The sequence below is a fragment of the Solanum stenotomum genome, chromosome 6 (assembly GCF_019186545.1).
Source record: "Solanum stenotomum isolate F172 chromosome 6, ASM1918654v1, whole genome shotgun sequence".
Classification (NCBI taxonomy): domain Eukaryota; kingdom Viridiplantae; phylum Streptophyta; class Magnoliopsida; order Solanales; family Solanaceae; genus Solanum; species Solanum stenotomum.
This window is the reverse complement of record NC_064287.1, coordinates 52,399,398-52,423,441: the sequence shown is the minus strand read 5'-3', so window position 1 is coordinate 52,423,441 and position 24,044 is coordinate 52,399,398. Positions and strand designations below refer to the sequence as shown.

General features: G+C 32.8%; 2 protein-coding genes across 2 annotated transcripts; both read left to right on the top strand.

Annotated features, from left to right (window-relative positions):
* The first annotated feature begins 1,206 nt into the window (after positions 1-1,206).
* On the top strand, positions 1,207-3,243 carry LOC125868889 (uncharacterized). The gene is made up of 3 exons (XM_049549455.1): positions 1,207-1,519; positions 1,602-2,096; positions 2,740-3,243. The coding sequence occupies exons 1-3, from the start codon at positions 1,271-1,273 to the stop codon at positions 3,241-3,243; spliced, it is 1,248 nt and encodes a 415-aa protein (XP_049405412.1). The 5' UTR covers positions 1,207-1,270.
* A 15,892-nt stretch (positions 3,244-19,135) lies between these two features.
* Positions 19,136-20,972, top strand: LOC125866906 (uncharacterized). Its single transcript, XM_049547294.1, has 3 exons — positions 19,136-19,342; positions 20,040-20,163; positions 20,601-20,972. The coding sequence occupies exons 1-3, from the start codon at positions 19,260-19,262 to the stop codon at positions 20,697-20,699; spliced, it is 306 nt and encodes a 101-aa protein (XP_049403251.1). The 5' UTR covers positions 19,136-19,259; the 3' UTR covers positions 20,700-20,972.
* The last annotated feature ends 3,072 nt before the right edge of the window (positions 20,973-24,044 follow it).

Here is a 24,044-nt window from a genome sequence, read left to right as displayed (position 1 = left end):
GGAATATGCCTTAGTAAAGGAAAATCAGTCGCATCCCTCTCTTGTGTGAATTGCTTTTGATAAAAGTCAATGGATTCAACAACTATGGCCTCTTCTTCTTCCAACCATACCCCATGTCTGTTCTGAATTCTCTGCAAGTGTAGCCTTTTTCTTCTGCCCTTTACTATACTATGAAAGAATCTGGTATTTCTATCTCCATTATCAAACCATTCATAACCAGCTTTTTGTTGCCAATAGATTTCTTCAAAGTGAAGATATCTTTTAAATTCAGCATCAATAGTATATTCACTATATATATATATATATATATATATATATATATCATGTAAAGAGAAAATCCAAAGAAGATGAAGAAAGAATTTGAATAGATATGAGACTAAAAAAAAAAAAAGCAAAATAAATCATGTAAAGAGAAAATCCAAAGAAGAAGAAAATGACTGATAGACAACTTAATAATTTGATTATGTGAGCATAAATTTAAAGGGGAGCTAGATGATTCTTTAGGAACTATTAAATTAAATGGCAATAAAAATATGCTAGCTATAGGTTTTGCCGTTTTGCACATGTATATTCCAATCTTATATTTGTCAATTGTCATACAGGCTTTTCTTTTTTTTTATATTAACATAAATTAATTACAATTATGGGAGAAGTTACAAGGAAAAAAAAATCCTGAGGGAAGAGGAAAAGTTGAGCAATTAACTATCAGATTTTTTTTTTTTTGTTTTGTTATTGTTAACATAACTTGAAGAAGATATATTATGGTGAGAGGTTAAAAGTTGAGTAATTAAATGTTAGATTTTTTGAAATATTAAAAATATAATAAGTAAATAAATGAAGGGAAAAAAAAGGTCAAAAAAAGGAAAAAAAAGATAAATATAAATAAAGCTCATAAGAGAGGTGTTACATCATCTTGTCCCGTTAATTTATTAAATTTTTCTTTGTCATGTTAAAAATTAAACAACTTATCCACTCGTGTTTAATCACTTTTGGCTTTTCAACTTATGACCTAGTGTTAAACTGTTAATTGGCTTATGGTTTGATACTTGAACGTTTGCAGGTTTCTTGTCCCAGCTTGGAAAACCTATATATCATTAGGGCTAACAGCATAACTTCTCTATTCTCTTGCCACCTTCCAATTGTGCCTTACTTCAGCAAACTTGAAATATTGGAAGTAAAGAGCTGTGGAAAATTGAGAAACTTGATGTCTCCATTAGTGGCCAGAGGTCTTCTGAATCTCCGAATACTAAAGATAGATGGTTGTGAATCAATGGAAGAAGTGATCACAAAAGAGGAACAACAACAAGGAGATGGAATAATGAACTTATTTCCCTTGTTGGAAGAGCTGGAGCTTTGCAGGCTGCCTAAGCTGGGGCATTTCTTTCTGACGGAGCGTACTCTTGAATTTCCATTTCTCAGAAAAGTGAAGATTGATGACTGCCCTGAAATGAATACGTTTCCCCAACAAAGAATATCCGTCAGTACACCGTGTCTCGAAAGTGTGAACAATGATTATGAGGTGAAAGTAGTTGGATTTGTACTTTTAAGCTATACTGAATTTCCGTCCCTTATATAAAATACAAGGCCTTGAACATTTGCAGGTTTCTTGTCCCAGCTTGGAAAAGCTATCTATCTCTAGTCCTGACAGCATAAGTTCTCTATTCTCTCACCAGCTTCCATACTTCAGCATACTTCAAACATTGGAAGTAGAGAATTGTGTAAAATTAAGAAACTTGATGTCTCCATCAATGTCCAGATGTCTTCTGAATCTCCGGACACTAAATATAAGAGATTGTAAGTCAATGGAAGAAGTGATCACGGAAGAGGAACACCAAGGAGAAGAAATGACTAATGACCCCTTATTTCCGCTGTTGGAAAAGCTGATTCTTCACAGGCTGCCTAAGCTAGGGCATTTCTTTCTGACGAAACATGCTCTTAAATTTCCATTCCTCATAGAAGTGAACATTTTTAAGTGCCCTGAAATGAAGACGTTTGTCCAACAGGGAGTATATGTGGGTACAACGAGTCTCAAAAGTGTGAACAATGATGATGAGGTGAAAGTAGTTGATCTCAATAACGCAATGTTCAATTCTAAGGTTTGTCTTTGCCGCTAGTTGTATAACTAATTACTATATATATATTTTTGTCATGCATTAATACACCCTTGGTCTACTGCTCTCTTACCGTTTTAACTAGCAAATAATTAATAGTAATAGTAATCTTTTCAGATAGTTATTTATGTTTGTCACTTGGTAGAGAGCTATGTTGACTGAGGTAACAAATATAGACGAAACTACAAAATTGTAACCCAGGGTTCACATAAATCTAATAGCTTTTACCCAGAAACTTTAATCTGTATTAGTAATATCTAGAGATTCCTTGATTATGAACGCGATTGTTATTGGATACTACCCTGAGGTCATTAGAGATTTATAAATTTCAAATTCTGAATCTGCATCTCGCTCTAAATTCTTTACTTTTTACGCCTCAATAGGATTAATAAGGTAAGAAATAGCGCCCTTGCTTGTACTTTTTCTTTTGAGTTTCGTTTTTATTATGTATATAAAAAAACTAGCCCAAAAAACTTTATGGGATGTTTCTCAAAAATGAAGTGTTAAAACTATAATAGTATTTTTAATCAAACTGTCATGTTAAATATTAATCAACTTATGACCTAGTGTTTTGTTCCAATAGCTTCAACTCTATCTGCAACAATGTTTGATACTTCAAAGCTCGCAGGTTTCTTGTCCCAACCTAGAAAAGCTATCTATCGATGGGGCTAACAGCATAAGTGCTCTATGCTCTCACCAACTTCCAATTGACTACTTCACCAAACTTCAAACATTGGTAGTATCTGAGTGTGGAAAATTGAGAAACTTGATGTCTCTATCAGTGGCTAAAGGTCTTCTGAATCTCCAACGGCTACATATAGAACAGTGTGAATCAATGGAAGAAGTGATCGTAACAGAGGAACAACAAGGAGAAGGAATCATGACCTTATTTCCACTCTTGGAAGACCTGGATCTTTGCAAGCTGCCTAAGCTGGGCCATTTCTTTCTGACGGAGTGTACTCTTGAATTTCCATTTCTCAGAAAAGTGTGTATTTACAACTGCCCTGAAATGAAGACGTTTGTCCAACAGGGAATATCTGTGAGTACACCGAGTCTTAACAGGGTGAATTATGATGATAAGGTGAAAGTAGATGATCTCAATAAATGGATACAACAGAGGTTCAATTCTTAGGTTTGTCTTGTGCCGCTAGCTGTATAACTAATTAACTCTTTCCGTCTTAACTTAATAGTAATAGTAATATTCACATACTTATTTATGTTTGTCAACTTCCTTGTACAATATTTTCAATTAAAGCATCACTATACTCTGCTCCCAGGAACAATCTGAAGCTAGTGATGATGACGATGAATCTGAAGCTACCAATGGCGATGAATCCGAAGCTAGTGATGACGATGAATCTGGAGCTACCAATGGTGATGAATCTGAAGCTACCGAGTCTCGAAATGGTGAACCATGATTTTGGTGTGATAACAACAAAGCCAAACCTAGTGATGGCAGACGCTAGTGATTCAGTCTATGAATCCAAAGCTGGCTAGGAAGGTAATGAGTATTCCATGAAATAGTCCAAGTTAGATCGAACATCACCTAATACGTACACTGTTGTTTGTTGATCTTTGAAAGAAGGGGCGGATCTTGAAGAAGCAGCGCGAGTAAAATGCTCGCGATGGAGGTAACAAGTATAGGCGGATCAATATTATAATCCATGGATTCACTTGAACCCAACAGTTTTTGCCAAAAGACTTTGTATTTGTATCAGTAATTTCTTTAATTAGAAACTCTTTGGTCGTGCGGAGGGTGTAACACATCCCAAATTAGTTGAGGTAACTTTCTGATTGATTTTGATTAAAGGACAATCTTTTACATGGTATTGAAGTAGAGAAGTCCTAGTTTGGACACTCTTCTTTATTAATTACTTCTTACTTCTTTAATTAAAAATTCTTTAACAATTGCAGAAACAAAGGTTAACTATAGCGTGAAGCATTGATTTGTACTTTCCAGTAAATTACAGTGTTATTGAAAGATTTGTTTACATTACCGGTGTATACAAGTTAAATTCTTCTGACATGTGAGATTCTATCACTTCCTTCAATTTGTGACTTCTCTTATACTAGAATTTGTTGGCTTCTGTGTGTTTGAATAAGTTGCAGAAGATGTATAAACACAAGTGCCAATAGTAGAAACTGAACCACCACAAAACTACATAGTTGTTGATTAAAACAATGACATAAAAGTGACTCTGATGACAGAGGAGAAGGGTAACACAAGGCCCCAACGCAATGATAATTCCACGGTCAAGACAAACTAGGAACCTTGTGAAAGATATACTATCATCCCTTTGGTTCCTCATCAAAATACTCATATTGGAAGTTCAAAAGTTTCTACTGTATTTCAATACACACAAGACTAAGTTGACAAACCATTACTATTCTGAAGGTAAGGGAAAGTTTAGCATGTCAATGTAATCAAAACATTATACATACTGCAAAAATAAGCATGGGCTGATTTAGTGGTTTTAGTTTGAAAATATAGAATATGGGAAGCAAAATGTTCATTCCTCCATGCGATTTTCCTCCGACTGCTTTTGCGAAACCTTGACCTTGGTAGGCAGTGTAAGTGATGGCTCTTTGACGAGCACAGAAGGAGCTTTGACCATGTGAATGCTCTGCTCGAGCTCCTTTGTTGCTTCTCTCTGCTCCTTGGCTTTCTTTCCTTTCATCCTGTATGATTTGCCAACTAATGTTAATAGCAAGAAAAGGAACATGATAAATTAGAAGTAACGGAAATTAGTGAAGCACAGTCTAAGGAACCTCTTTGTAATATGTCTCTCCTNGTCTTCTAGTGCCGGCCACGTCCAGGGTGTAGGCTCGGGGCGTGACACATGATTTTCATTGCCATGCTCATTTTCATATGTATTGTGTTGCTGATTTTAATCCATATTGTTACTTTCACACTTTTTCCTTTGAATGTGTCTAGTGTCTAAACTTGCAAGAAAAATGATTGTTACTTTTATGATTATTACTTTCATGCCAAATGCTGGAAAAATCATATGGTTTATTTGAAAATTTTCTTATCGTGTATATAATATATATGAGTATTTTCTTATTGGTTAAATTGAAAACTGAACTGTTAAGTACCATAAACCGATTAACCAAAAACCGATAAGAAATATGTTATTGGTTTGGTTATCGGTTTGAAGTATTTACAAACCAAAAACCGATAAACCGAACCAATAACACCTGAAATCGAACCGAACCGACCGATGCGCACCCCTAATTGCCAACTTATTATCAATATTCCCTCTATATTCCCTTCTCTTTTCATTGCATATTTGAGGAATTTGACTGTTGTGTTTGTTATACACTACAACTGCCCAACTATCTTGACAGGTTTGTTGTTTATCTTCCATATTAACTGATTCATGATTTTCATTGCCATGCTCATTTTCATGTGTATTGTGTTGCTGATTTTGATCCATATTGTCATGCTGCAGAGGAATTGTAGCTGTCGAGGCTTCTCCTTGTAAAACCTGTCCAAAGGACCTGGTCACCCATTCTTTTGCTGAAATGGGCTGACTCCTTTTCCACCCCTTTGTCTTGCTTTGTTTTACTATTGGAATGGCTGCCTATGTTGAAATCTGCCTGTGTGATCTCCTCTTGCGTGAGAGCATCAAAAGAGTTCTCTGTAGCGACTGTCATTTGATTATCATGTTTCTCCTTATTGCTTATATTTTTTCTGTTATCTCGCACCACATTCCAATGTCCAGGATCCCCAACTATTTTGCCGCTTGAGAGAACTTTAGCTTTCCCTTTTTGAAATGTGTGAACTGGACCAATTTTCTGTTGAGCAACTTCTTTCGGCTGCTGAACATTGTTTTCTGTTTTTTGTTTTGATATATTTGTGCTTCTACATTCCTCTTTGTTATGATCCTGCATCTTGCATTGTATACAGTATTGCGGAACGTAATCATAATTTATAGTAACCATATTAGTCCTTATTTCTCCAGTGACTTGATTTCCTATCTGCATCTCCACTGCCTTTGGACAATCACCTTTTAAATCCACCATCACCTTTACACGCGCACAACTTGGTCTCGTCTTATTAAGGGTTGCTTGATCTAGTTGGATCGGCATACCCACTGCTGATGCTAAAGAAAATAAACATTCTTTGACAAAAAAAGTGGGTAGTAGGTTAGGAAACGAGATCCATGCCATTGCCATTGATGTTTCCTCATTAACCTTAAACCTAGAGTCATAGATTAGTGTACGCATAAGATATGAATATCCGTCTCTGCTTGTGATGTAGAAGGCCCCCTTTGATACCATATTAATAAAATCTTCTTGTTGAGTCAAACGTATAAGAATGTGTTTGCTGCGGAGTAATCCAATCTGACATCCTCCCCTAATTTCACATTGTTGAGGAATAATTCTCCTTAGTTCCTCCAAGTTAGACCATTCATATGTAAACTTTCCGATCACTGCAAATTGTAGGTCTTCAATTTGATTCATCCTTTCTACCTCTTCTTCTGTCCATTTTACCTGCGGTATTCCTCCAATTACTGAAACTTCTTTGCGCAATGCTTCATTTGTTTGTTGTTCTGTCTGATTGAGAGAATTGGCAAAAGACTTCTCTACAGACATCTTAGGATTTTTTCATTAATTTTACCTTTATAGACTCTTTGTTTCTTTATTATTTTTCATCTAAAAAAAAAAAAAGAAGGATAAAAATTTGGCAATTCAACTAATTAATTCATTACATTATGGCGATTAATGTTTGTTACTCGGTTACTGTTTTTAATATAGATTACTTTTCCATTGATTAATTAATCCAATTTTAATTATTTATTTTCGAAGGTTCACTAACCAAAGGTATATCTGATTGATATCAAAATATAGACCGATAAATTCATGTATTTGGTCTTAATATATGCTTTGATACATTTATAAATTGCTTCTAAGTATCATCATGATTGAGCAGTAAGAAGGGAGAGCGGGAGAGACAAAGAACGATAAAAAGAGATTATATAATTATTTAAAAGTATAATGGACTTTAGTAGAAATATTTTTCTAATTAGGTGAATTTTTCCAAAATATTAAGCACTCTACAATTGCTTTCATTTGAAGAATTTATCGGCCAAGTGAGTTTGAATTAAGTGTCGCAATGAAGTTTTTATTTGTATTGGTTGATGTGTCAATGGGTTATTGCTCATTTCTCTTTCTCATGTCTATATCTTTTTTTTTTATTACTAATTTAGAAAAAAACTATAATTGGCTATTTATGAATATATTTGTCTTATATATATATATATATATATATTTGTGAAAAGAGAAGAAAAAAAAGAGAGAAGGAAAAGTGTAGCAGATATATNATTACTAATTTAGAAAAAACTATAATTGGCTATTTATGAATATATTTGTCTTATATATATATATATATATATTTGTGAAAAGAGAAGAAAAAAAAGAGAGAAGGAAAAGTGTAGCAGATATATTAACTTGTTACACCATTCATCATTTAGAATAAATTTTTCAATTTGACAAATCATTATTAAATTAAAGGGTATTATATATGACGTTCAACTTATACAATCTTTACTTATAATAACAGCCCATCAAATCTATTATATATTCAAATCTTTCTTCTAAAATTAACACACAAGGGAGCTACACTTGTGATGACAAACTTCCAAATATTTTTTTAAATTAAAAAAAATTAGTTTTGAAAAAGTATTTTAAAAGAAAAAAACTATTAATTTTTATTTAGAAAAAAAGATATTTCTTCTATTTAACTAAACTATCAACTAAATGCATTTTTGTTGATTTCATTAGTGACATTTTTACTCTTTTTCTGTAGATGGAAATAGTTGACTAGTGTGCATAGACATATTTGATTATGAGTAAATGAGTAATCTATATTAAAGACAACAACCGGTCGGGTAACAAATATTAATGGCCACAATATAATGAATTAATTAGTTGATCTCCAAATCTTTATCCTTCTTTATCTTTTCTTCTTTTAGATGAAAAATATAAAAGAAGCAAAATGTCTATTAAGGTAAAATTAATGAATTGTCAAATCGAATTTGATTAGATAATTTATTCTAAATGAATGGTATAACTATAACAAGTTAATATTTAAAGTAGCTAGAGTTTTCTGTTTTTCTTTTCTTTTCATTGTCATGACAAATATATTCATAAATAGCCAACTACAACTTATCTGAATTAATTAAAAAAAAAATATAGATAAAGAGAAATGAAGAGTAAATTAATGAGCAACTTCTAGCTACCTCCATGATGTAGATAAAATATGCATATTATAAGGTCCTATTTAAAAATTTATAAATATTTTTCTCTTTATACTTTGGGGCAACTACTGTAGTTTTCCACTTAATATGAAGCGGGATACAAAATACTTAGGGGTCGTTTGGTGTGAAGGATAATACCAAATAGTCCTGGGATTAAATTGTAGTACCACTTAATTTGTTGTTTGGTTGGTGTAACACTTCGGGAAAATGCTAGGGTAAGCTAGAGCTTAACATGTAGTCTAGTAGTCAAATGAAGTTACTACGTAAGGTGAGGGTCTTAAAATAAGTTCCTTAACCTAGTACCAAGGTCCTAGAGCTTATACGTCAAGGCAAGGCTCCCACAGGACCCCCAAAGGGTCCTTGATGAGAGCCAAGAGGCTGCCAAATGCAGCTTCTTTCACGAGCCAAACACCACGAGGCGTGGACTGACTCACACCTCGTAGATGGGAGTTGTGAGTCCAGCCTTAGCCTCCACCGAAAAAAGAGAATAAATTGTTACACCATTCATTTAGAATAAATTGTTTGACAAATCAATATTTTACCTTTAATTAAAGGGCATTATATATGACGTTCAAGTTGTGATATAGTTTATACAAACTTTACTTATAATAACAGCCCATCAAATCTAACTTTAATAGTAACATTGTATCAAGCTAAGTATTGTTACATTCAAGAAATTGTGTATATTTGATATGCATACACTAATGTGTTACATTTAATATGTCAGATGATCACAAATATATTTCACGAGAATTTAACCCATAACTGAACGGAAGAATTGTTCAAATACATCCAACAATTAACACGAAGGAAAATTACATGATCAATTTTTCAATTCATTTTCAACAAGAAAAATCTAAATCTTTCTTCTCAAACACACAAGGGAGCTACCATCAACTATGATCCAGAGAATATATAATTAATACTAATAATATTGTTTTAAAAGGAACATAGACGGTTAGGTTCTATTAAGTCATGCTATGATATCTCTGTGATTTTGGTAACTAATTTTTTTTGGCTGGTCTCGTATAATATTAAGACAAAAAAGACAAGGCTTTTTGAATTTCATCATCCGGGCCTAAAGTCATATTCAAAGGGTGGTGGTTGTGAGGTTTACTATTATAAAGAGAGCTTAGTAACAATTAAGCGACAAGAAAATAGTGATCTCCATCTCAGTCATTGTTTGGTAAAAGTGATGGACATATATTAAATTTCAATAAGAGCTTTAAGCATATCGAATAAGATTTACATGTTATTTTTTATGATTCATTCTAGCTTTATTTAGGTGCAATATGAGATTATCGTGTGTAATTTTGTTTGTATACTCTAAGTTGTTGGTGATTGAAGGAGGTATCAAAAGTATGGCAAATACGACATTGTCAAAACAGACTATTTTGGGTACGTATTTGAAATTAAAACAACAGATGACGACTTAAATATTTATTTCCTAAAGAATATAAATATTTTGTATCTCGCTTCATATTTAGTGGAAAACTATTGTGTTTTTGTAAAATTTTAAATGATTTCATTCCTTTAATCCTTTACATTCAGTTGAGTTATGTTTTATCTGTTGCAGTCCTTTCATTCAGTTATTTGTTATTCAGCTATATTACATACTCGTACGTTCAATGTACCGATGTCATTCGACATGCATCTTTTAATGATGTAGATACATGTTCTTAGGATCCTCAACAAAGTCTGTTGAGATCACTTCATCCGTTCGTCAGCATTTGAGTGAGGTCTCCTTGCTTCTGGAGGACTCCCGTTTTATGAGTTGTTAGTAGTAGTTCTTTTGAGGAGTCGTGGGTCTTGTCCTGACACTCATCTTTGAATAGTAGATGCTTCATAGATAAACATTTTTGGAGAGTAAGTTTTCAGATATATTTATTTAAAACTTATGTTTCATACTCAGTATATTCAATGAAGTTTTGAGTTTCAGTAAACTGTTTTTAAACGTTTCTTTCGATTTGATGCTTATGTATGCTCAAGTTAGTCTTCCGATTGTAGTCAACTAGGATAATGGTTCGCCTGGGGACCAACAATGGTTCTTGAGTGCCGGACACGTCCAAAGTGTAGGCTCGAATCGTGACAATATATTTGGGCCAAACATCATCAACCTACAAAGGCAGAAATGGGACTGAGATATTGGGTTAGCGATTTGCTTTTCTTTGGGCCAAAGGCTTGACTAGATACTAGTAATTGGGCTTAGCAACTCATATCACTTCTACTAATTCAATCTATACTTTCAAATAATTGCTTATACATCTATCAGATGCACCTACATAAATATACTTTTACTATCAAATACACTAAAATAGGAAGAGAGATAAACGAGAGAGAAGAGTGGCGAATGAGATAAACGAAAGGCAAGAGAGAGAGTTACATATATGCAAATCCACATGGATACAATGTATCTAGAACAAATTACACTTAATGTTGAGTCCATGTGAGATACATGTATGATGTATCAAAACGTATCTGGATACACCAGATACAAACTAGCATGAATTTAAGTAATTAATTCCTAAACTAGAGAGATTTCTATAAGTTGCCTAGGATTAAGAGAATTTTTTTGGTTTGACTTTATTTATTAACATGATGAGTTTCGACTTTTCAATTCACAACAAAATAATTCTATCAATGTCACGACACGAGTCTACACCCTTGACATGGCCAACACTCAAGAACCATTGCTGGTCCCCAAGCGAACCCTCATCCTAGCTGACTACAAACGGAAGACTAACTTAAGCATGCAAAAGCTTAAAACTGAATAAAATTCAATAAACTCAACTTTCCAAAACTTTAACTCAAATGAACAACTTAGAATAAAAATAATATATTCAACTCGCCATAAAATAGGCAACTAAGTCTTTAAAACATTTAATAAAATAAATGTATAATACAGACTTCTCAACTATACTGACTATCTATGAAGCCTCTAACTGATAAAGATGGAAGTCGGGACAAGACCCACGACATCCTGACTAAACTAAAAAGTAAGTGAAATCCTTCGGAAACAAAGAGGCTCACCATAGCTAACTCGAACTTCCGAATGTATCAATAAAGCTCCTGTTGATGATCCTGAATACCTGTGTCTGCATCATGAAAAAATGCAGGCCAAATGGCTCAGTACGTGGAATGTATGAGTATGTAAGGGGAATTCTAAAACATGACATAAGCTTGAAAAGAATCTGAAGAACTTACCTGGCTCAACTCAACTCAACATAATTGAACTCATTTCAATATAAAGCAATTTAAAACATGTGCAATATAAAGAAAACATGTTTAAAACATGATGCCAACTTTGTATGTATGCAAAGATACATATAACTTTGAGATGTATGTAAAAATACAAATAATCTAATGTATATAAAATACAAAATACTGTTGTGGGACTTTCTCTAAACGACAACCATCACATAAGAGCTATTTTGATGATACAACGATCTTCCTCACGCTGCCAGCGCATCCTATACCTTGCCATAAGTATAAGACCTGAACTACTAAGTGGATCCACTGTCTATGCGAAAAAGATTCATCTAAAAAGTATGACCCTTTTCTACCCATGATGGCTCTCCCCCATATCGGGGCTCAATACTACTCCCAAAAATATACTAGCTCTTTATGTTTTAAAAACATACTTCTTTCTGTAATTTGAGATTAGTGCTAAAAAACTTAGCTCAAAGGCTATCTTGGAAATCAAAGTTTCCTCTCTTACTTTATTGTGAAAGCATTTACTCTTTAACTGAAAACTAGCCCAAAGGCTCTTTACTGAAAAACTAGCTCAAAGGCTCTTTACTGAAACACTAGCTCAAAGGCTCTTTTGAAAATCTCAATTTTCCGTTTTTATTTAAATGTGACAACATTTTAAACTCTTTTGGGAATACATAGTCCCCATATATTTTTGAAGAAATGAACTTCAACTTTACTCTTTACTGAATTCAAAACTTAAGTCTTAAAACAAAATTAAAACATTTGTAAAAGACTTCTTAAAATATGGTTCATGCCGAATTATGGACGTGAACGACTCGATGCAAGGTTTTCAATAACCATAGATAGATCTCTATACTTGGAACTCAAGAACTTCAATGATACTACTCATTTCAAGAATGCTCAACTCAGAGTTCATGCGGAATTATGAGCATGAACTACTCAACTCAAGGACTCAAAAATACTTCTCATCTCAAGACTGTTCGACTTATAGGGTTCATGCGGAATTATGGGCATGAAACAACTCAAGTACTCAAAGATGCTTCTCAAAAGAGATTAGGAACTAATACTAAAAGGCTTAGAACTTGAAGATACCACTTCTCTGAAAGATGCTCAACTTACAAAGTTCATGCGAAATTATGGGCATGAAACAACTGGACTCGATGGTCTACATAACTATATGGAACTCATGTATACGACTCTTCTTATTCTCTAACTTACTTCCTCAAAACTTAGTTCAAATCGATAGTTGATCTCAAATGATTCACAATTGAACTTCAAGGCTTTCTTGAACTCTACTCTTAACTCTCTCTTGAGTGTGAATTATGAATTCAAGAGTTATAGTTCATGATAAGAAAGATCTCACGATGACAAGGTATACTCATAAATACATTATTCTCACTCTCATACTCACTTGTTCGAGTCTTGAAACAAGTTATTAGAATTTGTAGAAGACTCCTCAAAAAGACAAAAAGGGATTTTTCTGAAAAATGTTCGAAAGAACTCTCAAGACTTGACTCTAAACTCTACCTTGAATGTGATTTGTGATATTAAAGGTCTCACGATGTTTAGGAATGATTTTAGATAGCTAAACATGAGAAAAGACTGAAAATCAATATTTGAGAGAGGGTCTGCGACGCAGAGAGGCTTTTAAAATTTGGTTTCGAAAATGTCTTTTGAGGCAGAACGCTCCGTGACAACTCCACGACGTGAAACAGAAATTCCCAAATCTGGGAACCTGCTCTGCGACACCCCCCTAGTGCCAAATTTCGTCCGGACGAAATTTCTTCTTCGTTTTCTAACCCCAATTCGCCTAAATTCGATTCTTTTTCTCAATCTCTCTTTAGATTTAGATACCCAACACATGTACACTAGAATATAACTCTAACCCCTCTATAAATTGACACATTAACCTCAAGAACTCCTCAATCTCAGCCCAATTCAAGAACGAAAGAAAATTCATGAATACATAACAAGAACATCAAAACTTCAACTTTTAGAACGAATTTAAAGCTGAAATTAACATGATTGGCGTGTGGGTGAACAAACCCAACACTGTGGAAGCTTACATACCTTAAAGAACCATCTTCTTGAAGCAACTTGAAGGAAAAATCTTGAAAGATGAACCCTAGCCTTAGCGTTTCTTGAATTTCTTGAGCGTAGAATCTTTGGAGTGAAGGAGAGGGTTTTGATTTGTGAAAACTGATTTTCTATTCGTTTAGGGCAATTTAGATGACCTCCTAAGGGTTTTTTAGGACTAAAATACCCTTAAAGGAATAAATAAAATGAGCTGGGAGTCGGAATGATCTATCACCAGGCAGTGAGGTCTGTGTTGGCTCCGCGTCGCGGAGCTGCTGCCAGGTTTGCGCGACGTTAGTAAATCCGTTATAACTTTTTACTCAGAGCTCGGAATTGAGCAAACTTGGTGGCGTTGGAAAGAGGAATCGAAGGGCTTTAATTTTATACCTTGTAGCTCACCTAACTCATCCTGTAGTAGGAGTTATGGTCGTTTAAAGTTGACCCAAAACTTAAGAAAAACTTAGGAATGACTTGAATGAACTCTCTTTAGTTCTTCTTGGAACTCAAGGTGCTACATCTAGTGACCTTAATACTCAAGAAATTTTAAATTCCTTGCAAAAATCTCACTCACTACGATGAACGGTTCGAGTCTTAGCTCAAAAATTTTCTGGTGTGTTACAATCAAAATTTAACAAAGGAGTTAAAGAAAACGTGAAAAAAATTACACGCCCAAAAAAATAGTCATGTCAATTATTGTTTTTGTTTAATATGTGTGTCAATTCCAAATATGACAAGTAAAAATAAATCGATAGAGTATTTAGCAACAACTGCAATAATTTAGAGCATGCCCAAGTAATTAAAAACGTTCAAATATATTCTTAAATAATTTAAAAAGGTCCAAGTATACCCCTACGTCTATGTTGGTGTCTGAACATAGTTATTGAATAAATAGTTAAGAACACAGTTTAACTATTTTTTTTTTCAAGATTCACATTCCAACAATGAACTTTTTGTTTTTCTTATCTGAACTATCACCATCTATGTACTAAAATATATATCAACATTGATAATTATCAGTTATTTCTTTTTCTTATCTTAATTATCACCATCTATATTAAAACACACATTAATACTAACTTTAAGTTACTTCTTTTTAATTTTATTATAATTGGAAATTCCTTCATAACTAAGCAATGTGATAACCTTACCAATGCCATTCAACACATAGTACTTGACTTGTTATTCATTTTTCTGCAACAGATTCCCCAAATTAAGGAAAGAAAAATATGAATGAAATCTGTTATGAACGGATCAGGACCAATATGGGCAAAGCAGCCCAACACCAAATTAAGAGATTATGTTTTCCCGAAAGTTTTTTGAGCTAAGATTCGAATCCTTCTTCGTTGTAAGATTTTATCGAGGAATTTAAAATTTCTTAAGTGTTAAGGTCAAGTCACTAGATATAGCACCTTGAGTTTTAAAAAGATTTGAAATATATCCGAATTTTGACCGAAATTGCTGTAACAATCAACTAAATACATTTTTGTTGATTTCATTAATGACAATATTTACTCTTTTTCTATAGATGAAATTAGTAAATATGATAAATCAAACTTTCAACTAAATACATTTTTGCTGATTTCATTAATGACATTTTTGACTTTTTCTATAAATGAAATTAGTAAATATGATAAACCAAACTATCAACTAAATACATTTTTGTTGATTTCATTAATGACATTTTTGACTCTTTTTCTATAGATGAAATTAGTAAATATGATATATTTTTTAAAATTTATTTGTATCACATAAAATATTTTGGTTTATTACATTTAATGGATTTATTTATGGTAGTTTTGGTATGTGCATACTGCCGAGCTATAAATACTCTCCCAACTGTATATATTTGTTCTCTATTCTCACGGCGCATCTCCACCCATAAAAAGCCTCCGCTTCATTCCTCCTCCGATAATCGTCGTAACTCCACCGTTCAACCACCACCTGACTACAAAAAAGTTTTGTCACTCAACGAATTGTGGGCTAACAGATCTGTTGAATTCAGAAACTAAAAGCAAAGGTGTGTTTGATTTTGTTGATATCTCATCTCATTTGCTTTTCAATTTTCTGATTTGGTGGAATTAGTATGGCTTTTTCTGAAGAATCATTAAGAGAGATTCTACTGAGTTTACCTGTGAAATCGTTGTTAAGATTCAAATGTGTGTGCAAAAATTGGGGCAATCTTATCAATAACCCTAGCTTCACTACAGACCATTGTAAGAAGAAGAAGCCTTCGCAACACTTGATTTATGATTATGGTGCAACCGATGATGCTCCGACTGTCACTTTGATTTCCGATAAGGGTATAGATGAACAAAAAAATTTTCAAAGATTTGGAGATAATATTACCAACTTGTTAGGTTCTATTGATGGTGTATTTTTCATAGAAAGACAAATTGATAATGCCATTTTGTGTACATTATGGAATCCAGCTAACAGAGAGGTGAGACACCTCCCTGCCGCAACAATTGATTTTATACCTTACGATAAACAATATCGTCATTTAGTGTTCGGATTAGAGCCTATGACTAAGGATTATAAAGTGCTTTACTATGATCCTTTAAAAGAATATGCAGCGGTCTACTCATGTTCTAGGGATTCAAGGAAAATATTCAAACATAACCTAGACGTAGACATAGAGGGAAATAATATATTTGAACGAGACATTTTAAAATCTACTGATTATTTGAATGGATATTACTATTGGCTGGTAAGGGAAAATAATAAATGTAGAATTGTTTCATTTGACTTTGGGAATGAGGTGTTTGTAGATATAGAAGGGCCACCAGCTGGTCACAAGGATTATCATTGGTTGGCAAATCTGATGGTGCTTGGTGACTCCCTTGGCATCTTGAACTTGGTCGACGGGTTTGTTCATGATGTATGGGTAATGATACAACCAGGCGTTTGGAACAAACTTGTGACCATTCATCTCACTACACGTATTAAGTCATATTATGACAACTCTATCATTTTGGTAACTAGAAGTTCTCGACTGGTCTCATATAATGTTAGGACAAACAAGACAAGGCTTTTTGAATTTCGTCATCATGGCCTGCATTATTATCCAGAGATTGGTGGTTGTGAGGTTTACTATTATAAAGAGAGCTTAGTATCAATTAAACGACAAGGGAATAGTGAGCTCCATCTCAATCGTTGTATGACAAGGGCCACATATTAAATTTCAATAAGAGCTTAGAGCATATTGGATAACATTTACAGGTTCTTTAAAATTTATTTATGGTTCATTCTAGCTTGTAACCTATTTAATTAGGTGCAATATGAGAGTATTTTTGTTTGTATACTCTATAATTAAGTTGTTGGTGATTGTGAGCATTTTAATATTATTATTTTTTATTAAAGTGGCTCATCCTAAGTATCTTTTAATGAATGTTGCATTGTGCTGCATCTGTTATTGACATTGTTAGATATAAAATGTTCCTTGTAGCTCTTGCATTGTTAATGTTAAGATAGTCGTCGAGGCAGCTGAAAAGAGAAGTAAAAGGAAAACTCTAGCCACTTTTAATATTAACTTGTTATCTCATTCATCTACAGTAACTTGTCTAATCGACATCTTACTTCTTTATTATTTTTCATCTAAAAAAAGAAAAGAAAGAATGTTATTGATGGACGATCACTTATATTCAAGAATTCACCAACCCCACTATGTTATTGGGTATGTAATGCAGTCGTTGCTTTCAGAATGAGAATTAGTTACATTCATTATGTTTAGGCAATTAGTATTAGTATCATACTCTATATAGCCTGCATTCAAGTTTACATATCTCTTTTATAACTCAAATGGTTTGGATTTCTTTTTACCTAATTTTTTGATGTAAATACTTTAGTCATAATTAAAGAGTTATGGGGGATTGTTCTTGTTAAAATTCAAATGTTCCCGAATAAAACTAGAGTTTTTGATAAGAGTGTACCAATTTTTGCAGACGGATTTGAACCGAAATAATTACTTTACAGACAATCTAAGTAAAACTTTCCTGATTGAATATTCGAGAAAATCCCCGCCATTATCATTGGTATCCATACCAATACAGCCTCGATATTTCAATTCAAGAACACGCAAAAAAAAAAAAAAAAAAAAAAATAAATGAAAAGTTCGCCATTTAAAATTGTAGTCCTTTAACTTAATGGTAATTGTTATTGGGAAACTTGCATAAATATACAACATTAAAAAAATATTTACCATTTATAGCAATAACATTTTTTTCTCATTTGATCACTTTTAATACATTTATAATACAATTTTAATACATATTACAAAGAAGAATTTATTATTTACATATAATACAAGTTTTATTGATGGATAATACATTTATCACATATTTTAATACACTTATAATACAATTTATCAATTTCTTACCAAACAAGCATAATATATTTTAAAAAAACAATTATAATACATATATATTGCATACCTAATTCACTTTTAATACATATTGCAGCTTTAACATAGTATTGCTAAAAATGGTAATAAATAAAAAGTATTGCTAAAATCAGTAATTATTTATTAAAAGGTATCATTCCAAGTAATTTTTCCTTGTTATTTATACCAGTATAATAGATTTTGTACCACATTAATTAGTCTCACTAATTTTATTAATACTTAGTTATATTCAACATTTTAGTCATGTAGATCTAAAAAAAAGAATAGCTCTAAACAGAAGGAAATAAATAAGTAGAAATGTGAGCAATTTGCCAAAAGAATAATTTTTGAATAAAGTCATGTTAGTACTATACTAGTTAATTGATCTGCATTCTACTCATGTTCTAGGGATTCATTGAAAATATTCAAACATAGCCTAGACGAAACTGATTCTCAAGAAAGCTTATTTATCACTACTAATTATTTGAATGGATCTTATTATTGACCGTTAAAGGAAATTCCTAAATTCAGCGGTCTTTCAAGCGTGTTTCATATGTATCTTATTGATATCAAAATATAGACCGATAAATTCATGTATTTGGTCTCAATATATGCATTGATACATTTATTAATTGCTTCTAAGTATCATCATGATCGAGCAGTAAGAAGGGAGAACGGGGGAAACAAAGAAATTTATCACTGATCAAGGAATACCCTCCCTAATTGCATGCATCTAATTAATTAATTATTATTTTCTTTTATTTTCAGACAATTTATCACTGATCAAGCTCGCTTATCGGAGAGTAGCTAATATATATTATTTCTGTCATCTATGTTCCTTTTAAAACGATATTATTACTCCATATATTATGTTGTGGATGAGTCTACGTTCCTTTAAAATATTATTATGTTATGGATGATATACTTACTTTTATATATATATTTCTATTATATAGAAAGGTGAAGAGAAGGACGACCAAGGTTATTTTGGTAATTTCACGCTCTATGTCGATGCTTCTAGAATCATCGGTCATCAGTTTTTCTCAGTCCAAATGTAGGATTTCAACCCACTTAAAGCACAAACACACGAACATAATTGTAGAAGTTCTCTCTTTCTTTATTCTCCTTTGTGCTCAAATCGGGTATATTCAATTCTAATTGTTGGTGCCTATCAGCTATTGCTGAAGCATTCAAGATGATGAAACCCAATCGTTGAAGATGGATGGCATACTTATGAGGTGTTTAACAGAAAATCCAAAAAGAAAGGCAGCCGGCAGATTTCATATCAATCTTCTTGCTCCGTAAGCTTTAAATCTTCTTTCATTATATTTTATTTATTAATTTCGCTTTATTATCATTTTCATCCCTTTGATGAACTGAATTTCATTCTCTGAAAATAAGTGTATTTATTTTTTTTGTTTCAATACTTTGTTTTTCTTTTGGTATATGTATGTGTTTGTTAATATAAGTTATTACTTCCTTTCGGTTGCTCTTTTGAAAAAACTTAAGAAGCTATTTTCTTTAGTTCCAAAAACTGAACAACATATTACTTTTGAATGGTTCAGTGAAGTTAAAAAACACCATAGGTAATTTCTATCTATCTGCTTAAGATTGGTGGGTAGAGTTAACAAATACTTGTGTGGATATGCATTGTCGAGGTTAGTGTTAGATGCTTAGATACTGGCTTGAACTCCACTTTTGGTGGAGTAATGTGTCTCATCCTATCTAGGATGGTGTCACGCAGACAAGATGCTTATGCCAAGGTAGCAATGGTCGTCGAAAAAACAATTGGCTCCTGCCCATGATCTGATGAAATTTATATTGGGAGCAAAACAATCTTTGTTTCACTTTCTTTTCAAAAAATAATCACCAATAGACGATATGTATCTTGTTTCCTCCTCGTGCTGCATCTTTTCCAGGGGAGAAGCAAGTTGTGAAAAATTCTTATAAGCATTTTAAAAGACTAAGCTATTTTCATTTTGCTATTATGTACTCCAGCTATGCTTTGGCTATCTGGTATGGTGCAAGGTTCATCTTGGGAAAAGGATATACTGGCGGTCAAGTTCTCAATGTTTTTGACGTCAAGCTTCTCCATTCAGTAGCAAGCGATTTACTTCTTAAGGTACACCAATTTAACTATGCATAAGTTTGAGAGTGATTACACTAGATGCACTTAGTATTATTATAATAAACTAATAATAGTATAAGTGTACTAATTTGACAGGGATTCTCAAAGCTTGTAGTTGTACTTAACATGTGCAATGAGGATAATATACTTAAAAGGGGAAGAGCTAAACCAGGTTAATACTTATAATTTTTTCTATTTCTCCTTTTGGTTCGATTATTTCTTCCCACTTAAGGACATGAAATAGGTGGAGCTATAAAGTTAGTGAGAATTAAGGAGCATAAAATGAATTATTTTGGTTATACCACTCCCATTTTTTAATTAATCTTTTCAATGTTGTAGTTTATAGAATCCTCCATTTAGTAGTTTATTTCTTGAAATGTATTTAGCCTGAAACCATTACTCAAACTTTTATGATCAATAATTTTTTGTAGGGAGAGTTTTCCGCAAAAATGTGTGATGCTGGTGGCGAATTGACAATGCACAGGAGGAATGTAAGTTCCAAATTCTACTTTTATGAACTACAATGTTGATTTCTAAAACAGCCCCGCGACTATTTCAAGTGCATGTGTTCTTTAATCTTTAACTTGCTTCCATTCAATTGTTATTAGAGTAAGTCCACAAAATATTTGTCTCTTCATTTACATAAAGCAGTTGTCAGTTTTTCAGCTTTTTCTCTTTGGAAACTATTTCCCTTTTCTTTACAAATTTTCACAGACTACTTGGTTGGATGATAAGAAAGTTCTCGATCTATGTATCACGTCGAAATTAAATGAACTTTCTGTATAGACGGCTTTTGCCGCAGGATGTAGAACTCCCAAATATTGGAAAAGTGTAAGAGCAATCAGGCAGTTATGCTTGTTTTCGATTTGAAGCTGAAGTTCTAGAAAGAAATTTTGCAAGAATGGTTCTATGCCTATTCATACTTCTGATGTAAGTTCTTAAAAGTTGAAACTGAAGAAAGTTAGAGAGTTGTGAAACCAATGGTTGGTAATACAGAAGATTTTAATTGGAGTATGTAGTAGTCCTATTCTTCACGGTTCAGATTGTTGACTTATGTATTTGAACATTTGGCGAAGAGAGCTTGAAAGTGACATGCAAGAAGGAAGAAATAAAATTAAACTGGAAATAAACTTGTGTTGTCTCTTTCGGTTTGATAGCGGGATTTCATTTACTTTGTACCATAGTACTATGTTGGTGTTTTTTTAGATGAGAACACACAAAGGTATAATAGCACTTTCCCTAAATCAGCACCACTTTATTAAGGGACACCAATTAGTTTGCTCTATGCTATTTTTGTTTATCTCTATAAACATATATTGACTTCAAGGAAGTTTTAAGTTGTGCTTGATTGGTGGGACATCACAATTGATAAATTCTTCTCAGTTGGGAAAAACTTGGTCCATATAGTTGTGTTTCTTATGCAATCAATGTTCTAAGTGAAACTTACAAGATGACTGATTTATTACTCCAAAATATTGTTTTAGTTTACTCTTTTAAAATCTTCATTATTGTAAAGTGCATCTTCATTATCCGGGTTGTGTGTACTGAAGGACCTGAGAGAATTAAAGAACTGATTGTTATAGGTGCTTCGTTTGATCATGGGAGGATGGCAATCTGCATCTAGCTAGGGAAGCTGGCCATTCCCATCGCCAAATTGTCCATGCTGCTGCTATGAGGCAGAGAGATAGAAAAGCCCCTTATTAGAGGCAATTATTAAGTATCCTAGAACACATGTGTTTCAACGCCATTTTGCTATAGATTTGTTGACCACTCAAGTAAGTTTATTCATTTATAGCAACTGTTTGTGTTGGTTATTATGGAGAAACTTTTCTGTTCTAGCATCATTTTGGTCCAAAATGAAGGGTAGTTGCTTTAACTTGGAATTATTCTTTTGCTTATGTGTCATAGTTGATTCAAATGACATGCATTCAAACAATTGCTATGTTGGTAATGTCTTAAAAGATATTCATGTATTATGATGTATGAATTTGTGTTATGATTGCTGAGTTGGGCAATCATATGTTATGATTAAATATTTCTATTTCAGGTCCCCATACAATTTTTTAATTATTATGAAGTTTAGTAATTTGATTTTAGCCGTAGTTACGGCGTGAGTATATTATCTAACATTTATGTTCTATTTTTTGAGTTAGTTTTTTGTGTTAGTTAAGTTGAAATCCATTTTATTAACATGGTATTAGAATTATACCAACACGTCCATGTTGTGTGATTTTCAATATTTGTCTCCCTGCTATGTTGGTGTGTTAGGGTGTCTCCATAGATTTTCAGAGTGAAATATCGTCTACAAATGATGGATAATAATGGATAATAATATGTTATGGCAAAAATGTTGAAGTAGTATATCAATTTTTTACTCTTCATTATTAAAAAAAAAATTTAGTTAAGTTGTTTCCTCATTTAAACTTTAGTTGTTTATTAATAATTTAGAATGCTATTACAAAGTTTATACTTGCTTCACATGATGAGGCCTCAATGACATTAGTCTATAAAGAGCTTGTTTTAATGGTTTCTGGCTATTTCAGTATCATCATCTTTTTCTGTAATCAACATAACAATTCTACTTTCCGCTAATGCACTATTTCTTTTTTTTTTTTAACACCAGTTGGTAAAACGCACCTCCTTCCACTGAAGAAAGCTACAATTGTGTGTGTTTCAGTTCAGAAGATTTTGACAAAAAAAACTACTTGATTTGTTTCCTTTGTTACAACAGACACCCTACATGTAATATTAAGCTTAAATGTAAGATTACACATGTCTGTAATCTATTGTATTTTTTTCTATAATTTTTGTCACCTACTATTTAAAGCATTAAAACAGTGCAAAATATAAACATTACACGGGCCATACTTATCTAGTATATATATATATATATATAACGACGTCGTACATCAAGGGAAGTTTTTATTTATTACAAACAAATACTCATAGTAGAGTATTTTTTTTTTAATTGAATAATTGTCATCATCACGTACACTATAATTGTTTCTATTTACATTGTGCAGGAAAATGACAACATATTTATACAATCGCAAGGAAGCCCTAGCTGTTATGTACAACAACAACAACTATTTACAATTTAATATACAAAAAATAGTACGCTTGATGCTATAGTGAAGTTTCTCAACCTGTAATTTGCCGATTGAGATAATGATCCCTACAAGATGCACTTGGATTGAAAAGCTATGAATTCTCACGGAATTTGTGATCATGTGACATAACACATTAGTGTATGCATATCGAATAAAGACAATTTCTTAAACGTAATCATACTCGATACAATGTTATTAAAGTTGGTATAATAATATATTTTGGGGCTACTGCTATAATTTTCCACTTAGTATGAAGTGGGATACAAAATATTTGTATTTTTTAGTAAACAAATATTTAAGTCGTCATTTACTTATTTTTGTTCATTACAAGTTAGTATTAGTCAAACCCAACAACACACATTCTCAGTCCTATATGGGCATACACACAACAACACACATTCTCAAGTCCTATATGGGCATATGCGCAACAACACACATTCTCATTTCTATATGGGCATATGCACAACAACACACATTCTCAGTCCTATATGGGCATACGCGCAACAACACATGCATTTTCAGCCCTATATGGGCATACGCGCAACAACACACATTCTCAATCCAACAAGCCAAAACAATGGAATCCCAGCTGCCTCGACGACTGTCTTCACATTAACAATGCAGGAGTTATAAGGAAAATAAAAGGTAATTTTATGTCTGACAATGTCAATAACAAATGCAACATTAACTAAAAGACACTTAGGATGAGCCACTTTAATAAAAATTAAAATGCTCACAATCACCAACAACTTAAGAGTATAAAAA